The sequence below is a fragment of the Elephas maximus genome, chromosome X, assembly GCF_024166365.1.
Source record: "Elephas maximus indicus isolate mEleMax1 chromosome X, mEleMax1 primary haplotype, whole genome shotgun sequence".
Taxonomy (NCBI): Eukaryota; Metazoa; Chordata; class Mammalia; order Proboscidea; family Elephantidae; genus Elephas; species Elephas maximus.
Window position 1 is genome coordinate 5,857,017 of NC_064846.1, and position 23,506 is coordinate 5,880,522.

Sequence of the window (23,506 nt, forward strand, 5' to 3'; positions counted from 1 at the left end):
CTCCTGGAGCCTTGTTTTTCTCCAATGCCTTCAGTGTACCTTGGACTTCTTTCAGTACCATCGGTTTCTGATTTTATGTTTCTTCCTGAAGTGGCTGAACGTGACCAATTATTTTTGGTATACTGACTCTTTGTATTCCTTCCATCTTCTTTTGATGCTTCCTGCGTTGTTTAATATTTTCCCTGTAGAATTTTTCAGTATTGCACTCAAGGCTTGAATGTTTTCCAAAGGCTTTAGGGATACAGTATTTCCTAAATCCCTTTAATGGCTCCATATGATCATCCTTGGCTGTCATGTTAATGACCATGACCTGCATGTCAACAGATTTTATCAGTCAGCAATACCTCTCCTGCAAGTAATGGGGGAAAAGGGGTGCAGGTGGAGGAATATGTGTTGGAATGATCAAAAGAAGAAAAGAGAGACTTGGAAACTACTCAAATGCCAACAGTCTAACAAACAGATATATTTCTCCTGAAACACTTGTTCATGTAAGAAAGCCCTCTCGCCCTTAGGAAGTCTTACTAGGCCAGCCGGTGCTGGTCCTCTGATGCCCTCTCCTATTGGGCTCTTCAAGCTTGATGAGTTTATAGCTCACTTGCCAGCATGATGGGGGTGGAAATCATGGCTCTCACAGAACAGTGACTGTCAAAAGAGATCCCCCAGGGCTGTGCATCTCAGGCCTTGCTGCCCATCAGAATTCTTCAGATTCCTAGGACCTCCCACCATAAATCCATTGCTGCTGGGGGGCCAGGCATCTGAGTGTTCCCAAAGCTAGAGCACAGATGGCAGTGGCATGGCACAGGGCCCTGGTTTCAAGGCAGACTCAACTAGGTTTTAGTCTTGGCCTTGCCACTTAACCTCCCTGAGGCTATTGCCCCGAGAAACTCTTTAAACCTTGAACTGAAACTAACCCGAGGTCACTTTGTAGCTAAATAACACATTGGCCACAAAATAATATCACCCACAAGTACCATGCTCCTTTAAAAAAATCACCTATATGAGACTAAACGGTCAACAACTACGTTAAAACAAAGATGAGAATGTAAGGGAGCAGGGAAACTAGATTAATGGAAATGGAACAACCAGAACAGAAATAACCATTAAGGTATTGGGCCTAAGGAGGCAGGGGGTGGAGAAGGCAGGGCATGAGTACCAGACACTAAAGTGATACCAAGAGCCACTGGAACACACAGGCACCCATCAACGGCATCAAAGCAAACGTTGCCCACTCAATCCCAGTTCTGGAAACTAACTGGCTCCTCAATAACAAAACAGAACCCAGGAAGCTCCTGCGGGGTGTGAATGGCATCCAAGGAGCTGGAGCGGGTACCACCTCTGCTCTGACAAGTCTGCTCTGGATAGCCACTGGCACTGGCACTGGCCTAGGGAAGCATTTCTCCAGGGTTCTGATTCGTCTTGCTTTCCCCAGGGGTGGGCTTGGGTTGGATGTGTATTGGCTGTTCTCCTCCAAGCTGTCCTGGTGGTAGGGAGTGAAAGGAGACTATGCTTATTTGGAGGCCTGCAGCTCTTCACTGGGTTTTGACGGTCAGAGTTTTCAGCAGTGAGCCTGGAGTGCCTGGCTGGCTGGCCAGCAGGCCAGCCAACCCTAAGGCAGGCCACGGGAAGGCGGGCTGTGTTTACCCGAACGTACTCAGTCTTGGGCTGTGTTTACACAGACATGCTTAGCCTGGCTCAGTTAGCATCTGCTTTCACCAGGCAGCAGTTAGGCGTGGAAATCTATTATCCAGTTAATTTTTCCCCTAGAGAGAGGCTTGCTTCAGTACCTCCTCATTCGAAGTCCCGTGGTTTGCTACCCATCTCAACTGCAAGAAGCTGGCTGGGCTTACCCCAATGCCCAGTGCCATACTGCCGCCTTCACTGGCAGACCAGGCCTGGGATGCCACTGCCGAGGTTCTGAACATCTGGGCCTGGGTGGGGTTTCGTCTTTTTTTTTTTAATGGGATTATACAAAATATGGTTTTTGTTATCTGCTATCGGTAGCTGCTAACCGAAAGGTTGGCTGTTCGACTCCACCAGCCACTCCTTGGAAACCCTATGGGGCAGTTCTACTCTGTCCTTTTGTCCTATAGGGTTGCTATGAGTGGGCACCAACTTGACAGCAACGAGTTTATAGGTGGCGTAAACAGCTTGCACTTAACTACTAACCTAAAGATCAGCAGTTTGAGCCTACCCAGCAGCTCTGCAGAAGCAGCCTGGTGATCTGCTTCCATAAAGATTCCAAAGCACCTATTACAGCCTTGAAAATCCTATGGAGCAGTTCCGCTCCGTAACACATGGTCGCCATGAGTTGGAATTGAGTCAACTGCATTGGGTTTGGTTTTGTTGTTGTTGTGTTTTATTTACTTAATAATAGAATGGGGACCTTTTTCTATGCTGATATCTACGTGTCTAGGTCATCGTCAATATATGCATCTCTCATATCTACTTTCCCACTGTGTGGCTGGGCCATTGTTTATTTCACTAATTCCCTGTTCTTGGACACGTGCTTTGCATTGAGTTTTTCTTTCTTTTTTTTTAACTCCTCATTCTGCCTCCCTCCCAGCCCCTGGTAACCGCTGGTCTTTTGTCTCTATGCATTTGCCTATTCCAGATGTTTCATAAAATGGAATGACACGGTATTTGTCTTTTTGTGTCTGGCCACCATTTTAGAGAAGTGCAGCAGAGAGCTCACTGCTCTGGAATGGCTTCCGCCCTTGATGCCCTGGTGGGGGTGGCAGGCCCCCCAGTCAGGCTTCCAGACCCTTCTAAACAAACTTTTCCACTTCACACACGTGTGGTTTCCCAGCTCAGTAACAGCACGCTGTTAGTCTCCACCACCAGCTAGCCCCTACTTTCTTCAGGCCACATGTCCCACGTGATCCTGCCCTCTCACTGTGAGGATTTTTTTTTCCCAATAAGCGAATCAGCAGACACTGGCAGGACTTCCAGAAAGAATAGCTCCACCTTCTATTTTTACAGAAAGTGGATTGGAATGTGAATTGCCTGTGGTCACATAGCTAGTTAGGTGGGAACAGCAGAGCTAGCTCCCATCTGTCCCAACTCCCAGCCAGAGCCCTCACAGGTCAGGTCTTGGGGGGACAGTGAGCGAGGGGTGGGCCTGGCTTCTTGGAAATGAATGGCTTTACCTCTGCACATGAACGCTTGTGGAGTCCCCTTTCATAATCCTGCAGACAAAGCCACCATGACCTTATAAACATTCATTAAAATGCATTTCAAAGCACGTGATGGCTTCCCCACCCCCTAAATAATGAGAGAACAAAGGCAACCCTTCTGATAGGGGACAAGTTCAGCTCTGAAGTCTGCATTATTTCTGGTCCTGTTTGAAAGATGACAATATGGCAACCCTTCCCCTTCGACAATTTTGGTCCTGAGTGACACAAAGGGCAAAGATTTCTTGGGAAAGCTCTAGATGATAAGAGTACAGTCCAGGCTCCTACAATGGGTGTAATTAGAATAAAGGATCTAACTGTGTACATTACTTTTTCCAAAGAAGGCTGGCAGGACATTATAAACACTTAATTTTGGACACTCTACACAGATATTAGAGTCCCTGGGTGGTGCAAGCGATTAATATGCTCGGCTGCTAACCAAAAGGTTGGAGGTGCGAGTCCACCCAGAGGTGCCTCGAAGAAATGCCTAGTGATCTCCTTCCAGAAAAAAAAAAAAAAAAAAACAGCTGTTGAAAATGCTACGGAGCACAGTTCTACTCTGACACACATTGGATTGCCAAGAGTTGGAGCCTACTTGACGGCAACCGGTCTATCTTCTTTCGTGCGTCCACACAGCTGCAATCCTAAGCACCAGTGTGATGCTGTTGAAATTGAACCAGCAGTCCACTGTTGCAAAGTTCAAGTTCTTAGGTCGCCCTTAAACTAGCAATGTAATTATACACATCGACCTCCTGGTGTTTATTATTAATAGGAAGATAATAAAGTGGGTGATTAAGCATTTGCTAATTACTCCTAAAAAAAAAATAAGGGAGGTTGTGATTGAGTTAACAGAGAAGGCCAAACCAAATTTAACTCTTCAACACACAGCCTGTCTCCCAGTGGTGCTTCCAACTTGCCAGAGGTGACAGGCTACTATTTTTAGGTGGCAAAACCCTCTGGCAAAGAGCACCTCTGTAATGAAGGCCGAGTGCTAAGCACTACGCTCAAATCCCCTCCCCCTGCTGTCCAACTTTGCACCACCCCCCAGGCCCAGCCCATCCTTGGCTCATAGGTGTGAGTGCCTTGGGAAGAGATGCTCATGGAGCTGGTACTTCCTGTAGTCTGGTCAATCTCTTGCTCTACCTTGTACTGCTGTATTTGAACTATTATGTAGGTGGGAAAAGAATCGAGAAACAGATCAGTCCCACACATTTGGACGGGCATCTTGTCTATGGTGTCTTCCCACTAGGACATACCAAAAGAAGGATGCTGCTACTATCCTTGGCCACATTGACTTCTACAACCAATTTCTGCCCACACCCTGCCTCCTCAGCCCAAGAGGTGGTTGCGTGCTTACTAAACACACATATTTTAGCTCCTGAGCAGAGGTGCCAAGTCCAGTTAGTAGATATAGAGCCAGACTGTTGAGCTCTGTGCCATAGAAACGGAGGGGATGCAGAATAAAGAGCATCAGCCCAGCTCAGAGGCCTTCCAGGTTGTCTAGGTCCTTTTTTTTTTTAATTTAGATAAAATTCAAGTGGCATAAAATTAACCCTTTTAAAGTGCATAGTTCAGAGGCATTCACGACATTCACAATGTTGTACCACCAACACCCCTATCTAGTCTAGAACATTTTCATCACCCCAAAAGAAAACTCCATGCCCATTATTCAGTCCCTCCTTAGTCCCTCCATTCCTCTCAAGCCCTGGGCAACCACTAATCTACTTTGTCTCTATAAATTTACCTATTCTGGACATTTCATATCAATGGGATCATACAATATTTGTCCTTTTTGTGTCTGACGTATTTCACTCAGCATCATGTTTTCAAGATGCATACAATGTCAGAGCATGTTTCAATATTTCATTTCTTTGTATGGCTGAATAATGTTCCACCGTATGGATAGACCACATGTTGTTTATCTGTTCATTTGTTGGTGGCACTTGGGTGATTCCCACCTTATGGCTATTGTGAATAGTGCTGCCATGAACATTGGTGTACAAGTCTCAGTTTCAACCCTGTTTTCAAGTTTTTGGGGTATATACCTAGGAGCGGAATTGCTGGATCATATGGGAATTCTACGTTTAACGTTTTGAGGAACCACCACACAGTTTTCTACAGCCTAGGTCCTCTTATTGAAGGGTTGCAAGGGGGGCTGAGACTCAAAGCCAACTTCCTTAGAGGAACATCTCTCTGCTATGCTGCCTGTCCCCACACACTGCACCACAGCCTTTGCCAGGACAAAAGGCTGAATGATGGCATTCAGAAGCCAGGGCACCTGCCCCTGTGGTGCCAGAGAACATTAACCGCTAGAGGCTGAGGGCCAAGTGAGAATGCCTGAACAAGCTCAGTCATTTTAGGCTTGGTTTCTGGGACCCATGTGGCTGTGTGTCTGCACAAGGACTAGGCTACGTCTCCTGTAACAAGGCCTTTCTGGGGGCCTGGGGTGATTCATTGCACCCATCACTTACTTAAGCACTTCAACAGTAGACTCACGGGCTCTGTGTCAATCGTTAAGATGTTGGCCTTTCCTAGGCCAAGCCTATGCGACCCAAGGCTTCATGTTAACAACCACAGGCCTGTGTGGGTGCCAGGCCCCTGTCAGTAGACAATGTGTTCCTCATTCATTACCCTTTGATTCTCACAACATCCCAGGAGGGAGGCAGGGCTGAGCTTAGTATCCCTGTTTTGCACACGAGTAAACTGAGGCTTGGGGAGGCCAGCTGACTTGCTAAAGGCATAGAGCTAGTCCGTGGCAGAGCCTGGCCCTTGGGACTCCAGTGTGCACTGTGCCAGGGCACAGCCCAGGCTGCAGAGTCCCAGGGCCCCAGTGTGCAAAGAAGTGGAGGTGTGGATGCCTCCGCAACGAGCCAGCCTTCCCAAGTGAACTAGAGGCAGGACATTGCAGTTCTGCACACTGAGATTGAGGAGGAAAACCTGCTGTTCGCTGTCAGGCATGACCTTTCATGTTGCCTGCAGGAACTACCACACTCGCCCCCAGGCTTTCCAATTACACATCTCAGGCTAGCGCCAGACAGCAACACGCTCTGCTCAGAGAAGGAAAAGTTGACTACAGCTTGCACAGTGGATATTAACTTAGCTTGGCTGCTGGGGATTGCTGCTCCCGTCAGGCCCATCCATTTCCCTGCAAAGCCCTTCACTTGCCCTCAAATGTAGGAGCACACGGCTGAGTATCTAAGAGCAGCAATGGCTGTTGTCAGGAGAGTCAGGGGCTAAGATGCCAGACACCACTCCCTGGGCTCCAGAGGGGGTCTGAGAATTCAAGTCAGTTCTCTGCTCAACCAGAAGGAGCAACACTAGAAAACCTGCCTCTGTCCAATTGGGAGGAGGTAATCTGATCATACAAAGAAACTTCTGGACTCCTAATTCAAATAACAGATCTGAGCAATGTGGGATGCTAAGAGGGCTGGAGGTAGGAGCCTTAGACCCTCACAGTCTGCCTCAAGCTTGCCTCTAATTGCTGGTCACTTTGGGCAAGTCATTTTCCCTCTCTGAGCCTCTGTTTTCTTACCTGTAAAATGGGGAGCATGAGGTCTACTTCTCATGCGTGTTATAAGGATAACATGAGCTTAGACATGTGATGTTATCATAGTGCCTGACACGGTGTAGATACCAAGTAAACATTATCTCTCTTTCCACTCTCAAAAATGCAGACACATTCCTGGTGGTCCTAAAATAGCCTTTACCACAGTTTACTCAGCAGCATCTGCCATCCAAGGCATATCTGCCTTCAGTCATTGGCTGCGGTCCTGAGCAGCTGTGTGTGAGGCTAACTTCTGTAAACCCAGTCAGAATAAAATGCAGCAAGAATTTGCCATTGAAAGGAAATCCTCAGCAAATATATTATGAAGTGAAAGATTTTGCATTCGAACTTTTTTTTAAAGTGTTTACTTGGGGATATCGGCCCTTTAAATAATGAATCCTAATGTAGTTTTGGCCACAAACACACGTTGGTGTTCTATAGCTCCAAAACGCAAGCAACAGGAGTAGGTTACATATTGAAAATAATGACAACTGAAGAAATATTTATAGCTCTTTCACTATATGTGCAAGTGTCTGTGCTTATAGCATGGAAGGGGGTCACCTAGCCTGAGAAAATTCTGTGTGTGTGTGCGTGTGTGCGTGTGTGAGTGACGGTGGTGACAGAGGTGATGGTGATAGTGGCGGTGATGGTGATAAAGGAGGTGATGGCGGTAGTGGTAATGGTGGTGGTGATGACAACGGTCACGGTGATGGTGATGAAGGTGGTGGTAGTGGTGGTGGTAATTGTGATGGTGGTGATTTGGTAGTGGTAGTGGTGCTGGTAATTGTGGTGGTGGTGCTAGTGGGTGATGGTGGTGATGGAAATGGTGGAGACGGTAGAGGCGGGAGTTGACGGTGGTAGAGGCGGAAGTGACGGTGGTGGAGTCGACGGCAGAGGTGGTGGAGACGGAAGGGGTAGAGGGTGGAGGTGGAGCCAGTGGTGCTAGCGGAATCAGGCGGCCGCTCCTACGGGACACTTCCTTCACCTTATACTGCTCTGTGAGAACCTTCACTGCCCGGGCCGCGGGAGGAAGACGCAGGCTGGCTGCGTCATTAGCAGACACTTCAAAACAGCCTCATTGCACTCATTCATAATTATCTTTTTCTCACTTGGAAAACTGAAGCTGAATTACTGGGGAAAACACAGGAGATTTTTGTTTGTTAATATGCTGCCAACAAAGTAATTTTACATCAGATTTAACTACAGCAAAGGGCAAGGACTTTCTAACTTCCTTAGCTGTCACGTGGCTTAAAAAATGGCTAGCACTTAGCTACTGTGCACTTAGCTATTTGAAGCCATATATTCAGAAAGCAGATGTTGGGTGTTGGTGTTTGGGGGTTGGCTTCCTGGAGGTATTTTATGTGAGCCAAGTTCATTGTTCTAAGCTCCAGAGGCCTGGCTCGAGGGAGGAAAAGAGGCATGAAAACGTTCAGCTTTTCTGACAGTGTCACCCAGACAGCCTTAACACTAGACAGCTTCCACGCCTCGAGCTTATTCTAGAAAAAGAGGCCGCTAGGGAGACTGGCACTGGGCTCCCCACCACTCCAGAGACGAAAGCTTCCGGCAGGACAAAGCAGTGCTGGCTAGAGGGCCCAGAACTGAGAGCACATTGCAAGGAGAGCTGTAGTGAGCCAGACAGAGAAGGGTCTGGTATTCTAGGGTGACAGACCAGAAGGGAATAACAAGAGCAAAATCAGCACGGGAGCAGTGTTCTTCAAGGGAGTACAAAATGGTGATGTGATGGAGAGCAGCGGGGTGACACCTCTGAGGAGACAGGAAGTGCAGGAAGGAGCAGACCAGAAGAACTGGGAGCAGAGCTTTGCAGGCAGGAGGGCAGTGAGTGAGAAGGCCCTGGGGCAATGCCCTTGGCACTTTCCAGGAACAGAGTGTGCCAGGGAAGGAGCCTGGTTCGCAGAGGGAAGCCATTGTGGGGGGAGGGGTGGTGTTAAGCAGGGGAATGATCTGCTGCATCTGTTTGTAAAGGTGCTCCTTGGGGGCTGATCGAGTGCAAGAAATGGATGATGCAAGGAGGAAAAGGACAGTGGCGGAGGCAGGGACTCTGGGAATAGGATGGCACCAGAGCATGGGGCTAGCTTTGGTATTTTTTCAAGGGACAGGAAGCAGAACACGTGGGGAAGTATGAGGACCTATGATCTCACCTCAAGCGGGTTGTTGCTTTTGCTGGGTGCCTTCGAGTTGATTCCAACTCATAGCGACCCCATATGACAGAGTAGAACTGCTCCATAGAGTTTCCAAGGCTGTAATTTTTACGGGAGCAGGTCACCAGGTCTTTTCTCCTGAGGAGTGGCTGGTGAGTTTGAACTGCCAACCTTCTGGTTAACAGCCGAGCACTTAACCGTTGTACCACTAGGGCTCCTCCCTCACATGGGTACTGCGATATATATTTGGGGAAACAATGAACCAAATGCCCAGTGACCTAGATCAGGGGCTGGCGAACTTTTTTTCTGGGAAGGACCAGACAGTAAACGTTTTAGGCTTTGCAGGCCATCTGCAACTCTCCCTAGTAGATGATACATTAATGACTGGGCATGGCTGGGTTTCAATAGAACTTTATGTCCAAAAACTGGCTGGGTGGCAGGATTTAGCCCACAGGCCATAGTCTGCTGACCCCTGACCTCCAGCATTGTCAGGAGCAGAGCACCTTCCCCAAGGGAAGTAAGTTGATTCCAAATTGCCCTCCTCAAGATGCAGGGGGCCTAACGGTCACAAATAGAGTGGACGGACAACATTTTCAGAGTGGAAAACTTAGCAAATACTTCAACCATAGCGCAAAGTAGGTGAGCATTTCTGAACTGCCTAAGTTCTGCGGCACTCCTCAGTGGATGTTTTCACCTCCACAAGTGAGAGTTGTTACTACGGGGCATCCTGTGGCGGGGGCCGCAGGCCCCAGCGAGGGTCATGTGCGCTGTCTCCTCCAGCGCCGCCATGGGATGGGCCTTGCTCTTGCGGTCTTGGCACGCTGCTGCACGATCTGCATTTGTCGGGCAGATCAAGCACACCCTCCTCACTTGGGCATTCAAGGTTCTGTGACCCAGTCTCACCTTCTATCCTCCCCACCCCCAGCCCAGGTGCTCTGGGCGTCACCACATTGGGCTTGTACATTTCCCACCTCCATAACATAACTGGCTGGAGGCTGGGACTGATTCCTACTCATCTCTGTGGCCCCAAAGCACAGTGACAGGGATGGCACCTGCAGATTTGAATTGAAAGCTTTCCTGCCAGTTATCCTGCTCTCTTCCCAATTCCAGCCAGGAGACAACTGCTTTTCAGACCTCGGACACACCCTTTCCCCTCTGTGTGGCCCTGGCCTCCTCTTGTGTCCAACAAAGAGGCTGGGCTGGAAGATTTCTAACGAACCTTCTGGCAAAGATGAACAGTAGCCACTGCTTATTGAGCATTTACTATGGGCCAGGTTCTGAGCAGTGGCCGGAGGTGCTTAAGAGCGGAGTTCCCACATCCTGGTAGTGAGCCTGTGCGCACCTGGGCTAGATGACAGCCCCAGCAGCAACAGGGCTGGAGAAACAGCTCTGTGTGGAGAACCAGGGGAGTGAAGAACTGGAGGGAGGTGGGCAACGTGAAGCCTGAGCTGGAGGACAGGTCTGCATCCACAGGGCCTTTGGCTTATGCCTGCCTTTCAGAGTTTGGTACTTTGGGCGTTGGATCTAGTGGGAGGGGAGCAGGATGGAGATGAGGACCAGAAGTGAAAGGTGGGAAGGAAGGGGAGACGGAAAGGCAGAACAGGGAGTGTTTTAAAAGCTTATTTTATATCGACTACAGAAATTAAACCATAGAAGCAAATGCTCTTTTTCCAGAGGTCTGGAACTCAGCACCCCTGAGGGCAGCTTCTGACCCAGATATCTGTCTGTAAATAGAGTCACACGAGTTCTCCGGCTGGGGATTTTCAGAGAAAGCAAGAGGCCTCAGCCTGCACAGGCCAGTTCAGAGTTTGGAGAGCCGGAGGCCACAACCCAGGACATGCCCCCAACCCAGTTTGCACACACCCTAGAATGGGGTGGTACCCAAGCCTCAGCCCACCTGGACTCTCCTGCTCCCCTGCCCTGAGATCCAACGGCTATCCACTCTCTCTAGGCAGCCCAAGCTCCAGGCACCTATTTTAACCTTGGGCCTTAATCCACCAGCAGCTCCTTGGAAACCCTTTGGGGTTGTTGTACTCTGTCCTATGAGGGTTGCTATGAGTTGGAATCAACTCGATGGCAACAGGTTTGGTTTTTTGGTTTTAATCTCAAGGAAGCTGGGGGCGAGGAGCGAGTGTAGACAAGGCCAGCATGGGCTCCTGGAAGTTCAGAAATAGGGAGTGCCAAGCTTCAGATGCCAGTGGAAACCAGCTACAAAATGGAGCTCCCCTGCCCACATCCTCCCCTACAAATGAACAGAGATTTGCAGGCCACTGGTTTGCCAAAGTGGGCCTCCCAGGCAGGATCCAGATGTGGAAAGCCCAGTGGCATCTTGGGAGCTGAGTAGCACTCAGCCCTTGGGGAAGAGGTCCATCTGAAGGCAAGGCCCTGCCTGGCTCCCTGCCCAGGTTTGGTCTCTAACAGGAAAGGGCCCCGACTGAAGGAGAAGGAGGAGGGAGAAAAGGGAGCGAACAGCTGCGTGCTCCATGGGGAGGATCCCCAAAATAGAAAGGCACATACGCACTGCAGGCCCTTGACCCAGAATGCTGATAGCTGCACCACAAACCCAGCTCTCCTCAGTGCAGTGGGGTGGGGATGAGACGAAGATGTTCTCAGGGCTCCTGTGTGCCTATCTGAGCTCCAGGGACAAGTGTTTCCCATTGCCCTCCTGAGCAAATGCTGATCTCTGATCATTAAAAAAGTACTAACATGTGGTGCACAACAGATGAGGGTAATTCATGTCACTGAGTTGTACATGTAAAACATGTTGACCTGGCAATTGTTTTGTTATACATATTTTGCCACGATAAAAAAAAAAAAGAGTACTAACAGCAGGAATACCTTGTGTGGTTTAAAATGTGTTCACATCCATATCCTGTTTATCATTGTCCTAGAAGCCCTGACATAGAGAGTAATTAACCCAGTGTTACTGATGAGGAGATGTGGCCCAGAGACTTGCACAATGTCCTCAGTAAGTGGCAGGGACAGGCGCCTCACCAATGAGCTGGTCCCTGGGATCACCTGGTTTATGGAAGTGGGGCCCATACATGTGGGCTTCCCTTTCCTGAGGCCAGGCCTGCGCCTGCCTTGTGACGACAGCCTACATGAACCCAGGGATACTGGAAAAGACCCACACCCTGAACCTGGGCTCTCACTCCAGGCTTTCCAGAGTGCTGTTTAGAGAACTCACTCCAATTCTGGGCTGGCTGTCTCTGCCTCCCTGTTGGGTTTTGTATATTAACCTTATATCCAGCAACCTTGCTATAATCGTTGATTAGTTCCAGGAGTTTTGTTGTTGTTGATTCTTTGGGGTTTTCTACATAGACAATCATATCATCTGGGGGCAAAGACAGTTTTATTTCTTCCTTCCAATCTGTATACCTTTTATGTATTTTAGTTGTCTTATTGCATTAGCTAGGTCTTCCAGAACAATGTTGAATAGTAGTGGTGAGAGGGGACATCCTTGTCTTGTTCCTGATCATATGGGGGAAGCATCTAGTTTCTCACCATGAAGTATATTAGCTATGGGTTTTTGTAGATGTTCGTTGTCAAGCTGAGGAAGTTCACCTGTGGGGTTTTGAATCAGTCTAGTTTGCTGCTCATGGGCTGGCCAGTGGACAATGCAGGTCAGAAGGCTCCAGGAAGCCACCTGGATGAAGTAAAGATGCTTCTGCTGTTTACCCGTTTATGTTTACCTGTTTACTCTGCTACTGTTATGGAATCTCCAGAATATCTGGGACTCCATTTTGTCCACAGCTCTAGCTTGAACACCCAGCCCTCAGAAGGCCCTGTAAACATGAGCTCCTAATCTGGAAATGGGAAGTAGCAAAATAGAATGAGCTTTGGAGTCAGGGTACCTGGGTTTATGTTCTAAACTTGCAACCTACTGACTATTCGACCTTGGGAAGGGTCTCAGCCTCTCTGAGCCTCAATCTGCTCTTTGATGAAATAGAAACATTAATCCCTGCATCACAGGAGCAAATGAGCTAACACATATAAGGGAGACACTCCATCATTCTCTCTTCCCAGTTCCATGAACTCCAGAGTAGGATGGATCTCTTCCTGGTAGAGGAAGCCTGGGAATAATCTGATCCTAGACTGTGATCTCCTTCTGGGCCAACCATGCCTCGTTTAACTCTGCAGCCTAGGGCCTGGCACAGGGCTCGGCACAGAGGAGGGCCCTGGCAATGTGGAGGAAGGCCAGAGACATAGACAGGCCTTTGGACATAACACCCATGCACTCTGACCTCAAGAGAAAATGACTTGCCCAGGATCTCACAAAGAGCCCTGGCATCAAATCCAAGGCCTCTTTACTCAGGGTCTAGCGCTCTTTTGTGCAAGGGAAAGCGTGTGCCTCTAAGAATGATGGGTACAAATCTTGAACCTGATCATCCACCACAGCAGGAGGTGAACAGACCTTCTCCTACTGGGTATTTCTAAGGTCCTCAGTCTAAGGAAGAGGGACAGATGGAATGAGTATTTTATAGCTATCCAAGTCTCCACCTCCCCTGTTACAACAAGGGCTCCTCTCTTCTTAGCCCCACTTGCCTCTAGCACTTAGAGGAGAGAAGCAGAAGGGGTGGGGCTGATTTTGGTCATTCCATGGGTAGAAAGCACACTGCGCTAGGGATCACTCAAATGCAGACCCCTGGTGTGGAACCCTACCTTCTCAATGGGCATCTTTCTACAAGCCACTGGATTTCTTGGACCTTATTGTCCTTATCCATAAAGAGAGAGAATGATAACAGTACTTCCTCTAGCCATAGACTGGTTGGAAAGCTCAGATGGAATACTGGGCATGACAACCCCTTGGACCCATTGATTCATTTTTTATCATTAAATAGCTGAACAACTGAAGATGAGCCAAGAGCACAATAGCCCCTTCCTCCTTCATCTGTACATTTAATGCCCGTAGCACCCCTATTTTGTCTAGGAGCTGCCTTATGCATGGCATAGATGGCTGGCTCAGAGTTGGGAGAATATTTGCAACTTCTAGAAGAAAGCAAACTTGACCCTTGATTCTTCTTCCTTTTATCTAAAGCTAAAACTCTCTTGTATTTCCTCGGTGATCTTCAAGTATGTCTCATCAGCTGTATCCCTGCAATGGGGACAGCGAGGCAGAGTCACCCGGGTGTGTGTGTAGACTGAGACAGAGACGACATGTGACATGCACACTGAGTCACCACTCCCCCGCAGGCTCCAGAGCACTCCCAATCTGGAGTGCTAATTCCTTCAGGATTCTCACAGTAGTAATAAATTGACCCACTGATTTGGGGGAAAAGTCGAGATGCCAACCTCAAAGGGAAGGCCCGATGGTCCTGCCTCCTGTTAGAGCTCCATCTGCCACCTGCCAAGATGGGCTGCCTTCTGGACCATCGGTAGGTACCCAGTGCTCGAAAGGCAAAGCTCCCCTTTCCCCAGATCACAAAATTCACTAAACAATCATGCTGCTGAAGGAAGAAATAAATGCATCACTGAAATTCCTTACAATGACTCTTCCCACCTGACATGTGTTCAGTGCTTTGTGGTTTTTAATGTGCTTTAGATCTAAGAGGCAGCAGAGTACAGCAGCAATGGCAGCAGGCTCTGAGCTCTGCCATTTCCTAGCTCCGTGGCTTTGTTCAAGTTACTTAACTGCGCTGAGCCTCAGTTTCCTGGAGATAATTCTAGCCTTTTCCTCTCAGGGTTATTGTGAGGATTACTGGATAATGTTCCCCAAATGCTTAGCCAAGTGCCTGGCACCTACTAAACGCTCAACTAAAGTAAACTCCTCCGGGGGAGTTGCTTTCAGAGCCTGAGGCATGTTTGTTGGATATCCTCAACTGGAGCCAAACCCTGGTCTTCTAGGACAGCCTGGAGTTTCAGACATAGTCAGGCCACTCAGAGTCAAGGGGGGAGAACAAGTTGGGCCACGGAGGTGCCAGAAGGGCCGAATGTTGGTCACGTCTAAGATGGGATTCTAAAGCAACGAACGTGAAGTTTTGGTGAGATGTGCAAAGGGCTCTAACAGCCATTTCCAAAGAGAAGTCCAGGCCCGAAATGGCGTGAAGAATGGTAATTTCTCCAGAGTAAGGGAGTGGATGGCCACCCCAAGGACCCACTTTTAAGGACAACCTTCCCTGAAATGCATGCTTTGAGGGCTATACCTGTCCTAACCAAAGAAGTTACTTACTAGTCATGCTTTTGAAGAGGGTTGGTGGGGTGGGTGAAAAGAAGGGCGAGAGGAGCCTTGCAACCACAATCCGCCTCCCTTTGCTCCTAGTGTAATGTGCTTGACTGTTAAGTAAAAGGTTGAAGGTCCGAATCTACCCATAGGTTCCTTGGAAGAAAGGCCTGACGATCTACTTCCAAAAGGCCACAGCCATTGAAAACCCTATGGAACACAGTTCTACTCTGACACATGTGGGGTTGCCATGAGTCGGAGTCAACTGTGGCAACTGGTTGGTTGCTCCTAGGACTACGGCTCCAAGCAAATGGAAACAGGTGTGAAACAATGGAGAAATCCAAAGCCATAGCTAAACTGATAACTCTGGGTACATTACCAAAAGGTTTTCCTTCACTGGCTCAGTTGTTGGCCATAAAGTAGAAGCAAGGAAAGAAAAAAAAAAAGGGTGATGATAATTAGGATGGAGGTTAGAGATTCCCTTCTAGAAGACACCTGACTGAAATGCTGGCAATTTGGAGGACAAGGTTCTTGGCCAAGTAATCCCTCCATCTTGGCAACCCCATCTGATTGCCATCTCCAGGAGAGCTGGGACTCCTGTAAGCAAAGGTTTGTAAACCCTTACATACTCAACTCGATGCCACATATTCAATCAATTGTTGGTAGTTGACAATAAGGAGGAAAAAAAAGAGAAGCAAGATTTCAATAATCTCTCCCCAGACCCATGCACATATCAGAATCCTAAAAGAAGTAGAAAGCTGACTTCGGGAAAGTGAATTGCCCCTGGAATTGGAGAAGACAGGCCATCTAATTATGTGAAATGACATTACCTCAGAGCCCCAGGCTCCCAGTTCTATGAACAGGAAGGAAGCAGACCCACGGCTCTATAAGAGCCATTTCCTCTCTGCTTTATTAATTTCAAAGATTAGCAAGCCACTCCTTTGTGGGCCTAATACACCAAGATAACAGCCATTGTGTTTGCTGCAACCCCTGCTAATCAAGTCTTGGTAGACTGGTGAGATGGCAGACTTTCATTGTCAAACTCAACCAACCAATGGCTCTCGTAGCCCCTTCTATCATCATCCTGGCCCCTTAGAACTAACATTGAAATTCCTAACTCTGAGTTTCAGAACCTGGGCCAGGTGGTGTCTGGGTTCCCAGGGAGGAAAGTGGAAATGTGCCAAATGAGTTTAAAAAGGACACAGGAACTAATGGACCACATCTACCACAGCCTCCACCAGACTGAGTCCAGTATAACTAGACGGTGCCCAGCTACCACCACTGACTGCTCTGACAGGGATCACAATAGAGGGTCCTGGACAAAGCTGGAGAAAAATGTAGAACAAACTTCTAATTCGAAAAGAAAGGCCAGGCTTGCTGGCCTGACAGAGACTGGCAAAACCCTGAGAGTATGGCCCCCGGACACCCTCTCAGCTCACTAATGAAGTCATTCCTAAGGTTCACCCTTCTGCCAGATTGGACAGGCCCATAAAACAAAACAAGACTAAAAGGGCACACCAGTCCAGGGGCAAGAACTAGAAGGCAGGAGGGGACAGGAAGGCAGGTAATAGGGAACCCAAGGTTGAGAAGGGAGAGTGTTGACATGTAGTGCGGTTGTTAACCAATGTCGTAAAACAATATGTGTACTATTTAATGAGAAACTAGTTTGTTCTGTAAACCTTCATCTAAAGTACAAAAAAAAAAAAAAAAAAAAAAGGACACTGGAGCCAGAATGTTAAATGGGAATCCCTTGCTGTGCCTTACTCATGACTTCCTATACTCAGTCATACTAGGACGCTGATGCAACACGTTGGGTGCCTGCCATTCGGATACTCCGGGTTTCTATTATTAAGAGGAAAGGTAGGATCTTCTTCCCCCTCACCCTTCCTCTGTCTTGTTGAAGGGGTATGGTACAAAGATCACTGGACTGGGAATCCAGATGGAGCCTTGGACTGTATTTCCAGCTCTCCCTGGGTATCACAAGGGGCTGGGTCAATTCATTTCTTAGGTCTTTTCTAGGTCAGACTCGCATTCCTTACATTTTGGGTTGATTCCCTGCCACCATGCTTGCACAGAGAATTTCAATAACACATCTTAGGTTCAAGTTTTAGATTAGAAGCATTCAATGCCCCCCGCCCCCCTCCATAGCCCATTGTCTGACCGATTCCTGGAGCTTTCTGGGCTCCTGACGATTTCCCACCATGGCGTAATGGGGAAGCATGCTCTTGATTACAAGCCGACTTTTCCAGTCATCCATTGTTTGACCTGCAATTTTATTCTTGACTCTCCAAGGCGCTTCCCAAACGACCTAGACACAGGGCTTAGGGAGACAAAAAGTACACTGTCTTTCAGACACGAAGATGAGACCATTGACCCAGTGCATCACAGACTTTTACTCTGAGGACAGATTTGCATGGAATCAGCCATATTCCTTCTCCTGTCTCTCTCCCCACCCCACCACCCTCATCGTGCCCCCCTCCACCCCCAGTGATGAGGGGTTGGAATGAGGGGGCAGTCTCTGGCCACAGGCAGGGCAAAACTCACTGAAGATATGGTGGGTGGGTGAAGAAGCAGCGTGATGTAACCACAAGAACACTGAGCCTAAGGCACGTAGTGTAGATTCTAGGTCTGGCTTTGCTTTTGAGTGGTATGCAGAAGACCCAGGGAGAGGGGTTTCTGTGTTTTGAGCCTTAGTTACCTCATTTGAAAACCATGATGGTTAGATCAGGTGATATCTTAGGGCCCCTTCCACTCTACTAGAGTAAGCCTTATGGCCCATAGAACGGGCAGCACCAAACTCTGATCCTGTTAGCACCCAATCAAGTGAGGTGACCAACAGTTCACAGTCTGACAGACATTAGAAGAAAGCAATGCATTTTGGAAGAGGCTTATGAAGTCCCAACTTACTGGTTTATGGGAAACTCACTGACCATAGCTACCCTAGTATATCCCTCTATGATGAATGAGCAGACATATGCAAACCCAGGTAAAGGTGTCATTTCTTTTTGTTTTACATGATCTGGACAAGAAACAAGAGCTCTCCTAAGACGTTCACATACTGGGACAGCCCTCTTTTCCATCAACTTCCTTGTTAGTACAGAATCAGGCTCTAAAATCTCTATGTCCAGGCTTCTGCTTCTGGGAAGGTGGAAAAGAATTGTTTTTCTCTATTCCTCTCACTGAATACAACTAAAATCCCTGGACATTATATATAAAACAAACATAACAAGACCCCCCAAAAGTGGAAAGAAAACTGCAGATCAGCTAGGGAACTCAGGGCCCAAAAACAATGTGGCAGTAAGTTCTCTGGGTGTACTTTTTGCTTCATCTATCCCGGACTTGGAGCTGAAAAATCCAGCAACCTATAAATGACAATGGGCACAGACATAAAAGCCCCAACAAAAGTCTGCTCCCTCTAGCCAAAGGACCAGGAAAGGGGCAGCTTAGCAAGACAGAAAACTTTTAGACACTAACCATTCTACTCCAGCCAAATATCACAGAAAAATTGCAGTCCCATCCCATTCCATCAGCAAAGGCTGAATGGGGGGCCTAGACCCCAACCCCATCTGACAGTAAGGAGGCACCCCTTCCTTTCCCCACTGGGGCTGTATCAGAAGGTGCCTAGTACAGAGTAAGGACTTTCCCCATATCTCAGCAGTAACAAGTCAACCCCTTCCCCTAGCCATGTCAGTGGAGGCCATATGGGGAGCAGTAATTAGGCACTCCTACTCCTCCCCACCAGGTATCAGCAGAAGCTTAGTGGGGAGCTGGAACTCTCACCCCCACCCAGCAGTAATAAGGAGCCCACCCTCCCTGGTGTCAATGAAGGCTAAGTGTAGAACTTGAACTTCTATACCCACCTGGCAGAAACGAGGTGGTGCCCCCCTTCCCTGCTGGAGCGGTGTCAGAGGATCCGCTAAAACAGAAGATTTAAATAAGATCCAGTCTTATAATATAATACCCAAAATCTTCAAGTTTCAATTAAAAATCACTCATCATACCAAGAACCAGGAAGATATCAAACTGAATGAAAAAGATAATCAACAGAAGCCAACACTGAGATGACACAGATATCAAAATTACCTGACAAAGATTTTAAAACAGTAATCATAACAATGCTACAACTAGCAATTACAAACATGCTTGCAACAAACAAAACATAGAGAAAGTCTCAGCAAAGAAATAAAAGATATATAAAGAAGAACCAAATTGAAATTTTAGAAATGAAAAATACAATAACTGAAAACAACAACAACAAACTCAATGGATGGAATCAAGAGGAGAAAGGAAGGGACAGAGGAAAGAATTATTGAAGTTAAAGTTACAACAATACAAATCACCCAAACTGAACAACAGAGAAAATAGATTGGGGGAAAAAAAATGAACAGTACCTCAGGGGCATGTGGAATTAAAACAAAAACTCTAATATTCCTGTCATCAGAATCCGAGGAGGGGAGAGAGAAGATGGGATTGAAAAAGTGTCCAAAGAAATAGTGGCTAAAAACTTCCCAAATATGGAAAAAGACATAAACTTGCAACTTCAAGAAGCTGAGGGAACCCCAAGCAGGATAAACATGAAGAAACCTACACCAAGACCCATCACAATCAAACTTCTGAAAAGTGAAGATAAAGTCTTGAAAGCAAAGAGAGAGAAATGACACCTTACCTATGGGGAGAAAACAATTCCAATGACAGTGGATTTCTGATCAGAAACTATGGAGGTCAGAAGGAAGTGGCACAATATTTTTCAAGTGCTAAAAGAAAACTCAAAACCTGTCAATTCGACATACTTTGGACATGTTGTCAGGAGGGATCAGTCCCTGGAGAGGGACATCATGCTTGGCAAAGTAAAGGGTCAGCGAAAAAGAGGAAGACCCTGAGCAAGGTGGATTGACACAGTGGCTGCAACAATGAGCTCAAGCATAACAACGATTGTGACGATGGTGCAGGACCGGGCAGTGTTTCGTTCTGTTGTGCATAGGGTCGCTATGAGTCAGAACCAACTCTATGGCACCTAACAACAACAACAACAACAACATACCCACTGAAAACATGTTTTAGATGTTAAAGGGAAATCAAGACATTCTCAGATGAAAGAAAACTAAGAGAATTTGCCATTAACAGACCTCTCCTATGAGAATGGCTAAAGGAAGTTCTGTAAACAATAGGGAAATGAAAAAAGAAGGAATCTTGGACATCAGCAAGGAAGACAGAACAATGGAAAGGGGAAAAATATGGGTAAATATAATAGAATTTTCTTCACCTCTTGAGTTTTCAAAATTATATTTGATGATTGAAACAACAACTATGACGCTGTCTGATGTAGTTTCAGATACGTGGAAGAAATACTTAACACTACTGCATTATAAACAGGGGAGGGTAAAGGGACATAAAGAGAGGTAAGATTTCTATACTTCACTTGAACTGGTAAAATGGTGACATCAGTAAACTGTGATAAGCTATATACATAGTATGTAATGCCTAGAACAACAACATTCAATCAAAAAGAATATGTAGATGCCAGAACTAAAAAAAATGGCCTAATGGGGGGCATTTATGTCAACTGGCATAACATAGTGCGTAAAGAAAATGTTCTACATCCTACTTTGGTGAGTACTACCTCGGGTTTTAAAAGCTTTCGAGTGGCCATCTGAGATACATCTATTGGTACTATCATGTTTGGAGCAAAGGAGAATGAAGAAAACCAAAGACAAAAGGAAAATATTAGTCCAAAGGACAAATGGACAGCATGAACCACAGTCTCCACCAGCCTAAGCGCAGAAGAACTAGATGGTGCCTGGCTACCACCACCTACTGCTCTGACAAGGATCACAATAGAGGGTCCCCAGATAGAGCTGGGAAAAAATGTAGAACAAAACTCAAATTCACAAAAAAAGACCAGATTTACTGTTCTGACAGAGACTGGAGAAGCTCCCCAAACTAGGGCCCCTAGACACCGTGCTAACTCAGAACTGAAGCCACTCCCGAAGTCTATCTTTTAGTCAAAGATTAGACAGGCCTATAAAACAAACAAAAATATGTCAAGAATGCACTTCTTAGTTCAATCAAATATATAAGACTAAATGGGCAACACCAGCCCCAAAACAAAGATGAGAAGGCAGGAAGGGACAGGAAAACTGGACAAATGGACACGGCGAACCTGGGGTGGAAAGAAAGGGGCAGAGTGCTGACACATTGTAGGAATTGCAACTAATGTCACACAAAAAATTTGTGTATAAAATTTTTGAATGAAAAACTAATTTGTGCTGTAAACTTTCACCTAAAACACAATAAAAGTTTTTTTTTTTTTAATGGCCCAAGAAAAAGAAATACTTGGGTGTAAATCAAACAAAACATGTACAGGACTTGTATGCTGAAAACTACCCAACACTGATGAAAGAAACGAAAGAAGATCTAAATGAATGGACTCAGTATATTGGAAGTGTTCACAGATTAGAAGATCCAGCATGGTAAAGATGTCATTTCTCTTCCAAACTGATGTACAGGTTTAACACAATTCTTATCCAAATTCCATCAAGATTTTTTTGTAATTCTTGACACAATTATTCTAAAACTTACATGGAAGTCCAAAGGAAATAGAAGAGCTAAAACAATTTTATAAAAGAATAAAGTGGGAGGAATTAGTCTACCAGCTTGTAAGACTTGTTATATAACTACAGTAATCAAGACTGTGTGGTATGGCAGAGGGATAGACACACAGATCAATGGAACAGAACAGAGAACCCAGAAATAGGCTCACACAAATAGGCCCAATTGATTTTTGACAAAAGTGCAAAAGCAATTCAATGGAGGAATGATATATTTTTCAACAAATGGTTCTGGAGCAACTGAACATCTACAGGCAAAAAAATGAATCTTGACCCAAATCCATATTGTACACACACAAAAAAAAACTCAAGATAAATCATACAGTTAAATGTAAAACTATAAAACTTTCAGAGAAAAACAGATGAGCAAATCTCTGGGATGTAGAGCTAGGCAAAGAGTTCTTAGACCTGACACCAAAAGCATGAAATGTAAGAGGAAAAATTGACAAACTAAACCTCATTAAAATGAAAAACTTTTGTTCTGTGAAAGATCCTGTGAAGAGGATGAAAAGACAATGCAGACTGGGAAGAAATATTTGCAAAGCTCATATTTGACAAAGGACTAGTATCTAGAATGCATAGCGAATGCTCAAAACTCAACAGTAAGAAAACAATCCCAAAAGAAAAGGAGCAAAAGACATGAAGAGACATTTCACTGAAGAGTTTATATAGGTAACAAATAAGCACATGAAAATACATTCAACATCATTAGCCACTAGGAAAACGCAAATTAAAACAGCAATGAGCTATTACTACGTACCTACCAGAATGGCTAAAACAAAAAAAATAAATAACAACAGCAAATGCTAGTGAGGATGTAGATAAATTGGATCACTCATACACTGCTGGTGGGAATGTAAAATGTTACAGTCACTCTGGAAATTAGTTTGGTGGTTTCTTATAAAATTAAACATGCAATGACCCAGCAAGTCCACACCTAGGTTTATACTCAAACTTGAAAGCAGGGACTCAAAAAGATACATGTCCACCAATGTTCACTGCAGCACTATTCACAATAGACAAAACAATCCAAGTGCCCATCAACAGATGAACGGATAAACAAAATGTGGTATATCCATACAATGAAATATTCCTCAGCCATAAAGAGAAATGAAGTTCTGATGCATGACACAATGTGGATGGACCTTGAAAACATGCTGAGTGAAATGAGCCAGACACCAAAGGACGAATATTGTATGATCCCACTTATATGAAATGTCTAGAATAGACAAATGCAATGAGACCAAAGTCTATTAGTGGTTACCAGGGGTGGGTGAGAGGAGTGCGGGGTTACTGCCTCAGGGGCACTGAGTTTCTGTTTGGGGTGATGAAAAACCTTTGGAAACGGATTGTGGTGATGGTAGCACAACATGGTGAATGTAATTAACGTCACTAACTTGTACACTTAAAAATGGTTAATAGGACAAGTTTTTGTTATGTATGTAATTTACCATAATAAAATTCAACAAACAAAGGAAACATGCAACTACCACATGACCCAACTATTGCAGTCTTGGGCATATATCCCAGAGAAATGAAAATTTATGCCCACACGAAAAGCTGTACCAATGCCAATTTCCTGGTTTTGATATTGTACTACTGTTATGTAATATGTAACCATTGGGGGAAACTGGGGGAAGGGTACAGGGGGCCTCTCTTTACTGTATTTGCAACTCCCTGTGCATCTAGAATTAAAGTTTTCAGTGTCCAGATGCAGGGGGACATTGATGCCTCTTATTGCTTCTGGGGACATTTCCGAAGTAGCATTCTGTTCTCAAGTAATTTACATTTTTTTTTTTAAAAAACAATTCCCATCCAAATACTTCTTGAGCATTTCAAGTCCCAAGCCTGAGGACTCCACTGTG

General features: G+C 46.1%; 1 protein-coding gene across 7 annotated transcripts in view; it reads right to left on the reverse strand.

Annotated features, from left to right (window-relative positions):
* Nucleotides 1–23,506, reverse strand: part of MAMLD1 (mastermind like domain containing 1) — a 124,868-nt gene that overhangs the window by 34,417 nt on the left and 66,945 nt on the right. For 3 of the 7 annotated variants that reach the window (XM_049871776.1, XM_049871774.1, XM_049871775.1), the window contains 2 exons: nt 18,894–18,949; nt 17,195–17,353 (listed from right to left, as the gene is read on the reverse strand). In XM_049871776.1, coding sequence (XP_049727733.1) covers nt 17,195–17,290 — 96 coding nt within the window. In that variant the 5' untranslated portion in view covers nt 17,291–17,353; nt 18,894–18,949. Of the gene's footprint in view, nt 1–17,194; nt 17,354–18,893; nt 19,064–23,506 lie in introns of those variants that run through there. The other 4 variants (XM_049871773.1, XM_049871779.1, XM_049871778.1 and 1 more) reach the window with 2 other exon arrangements.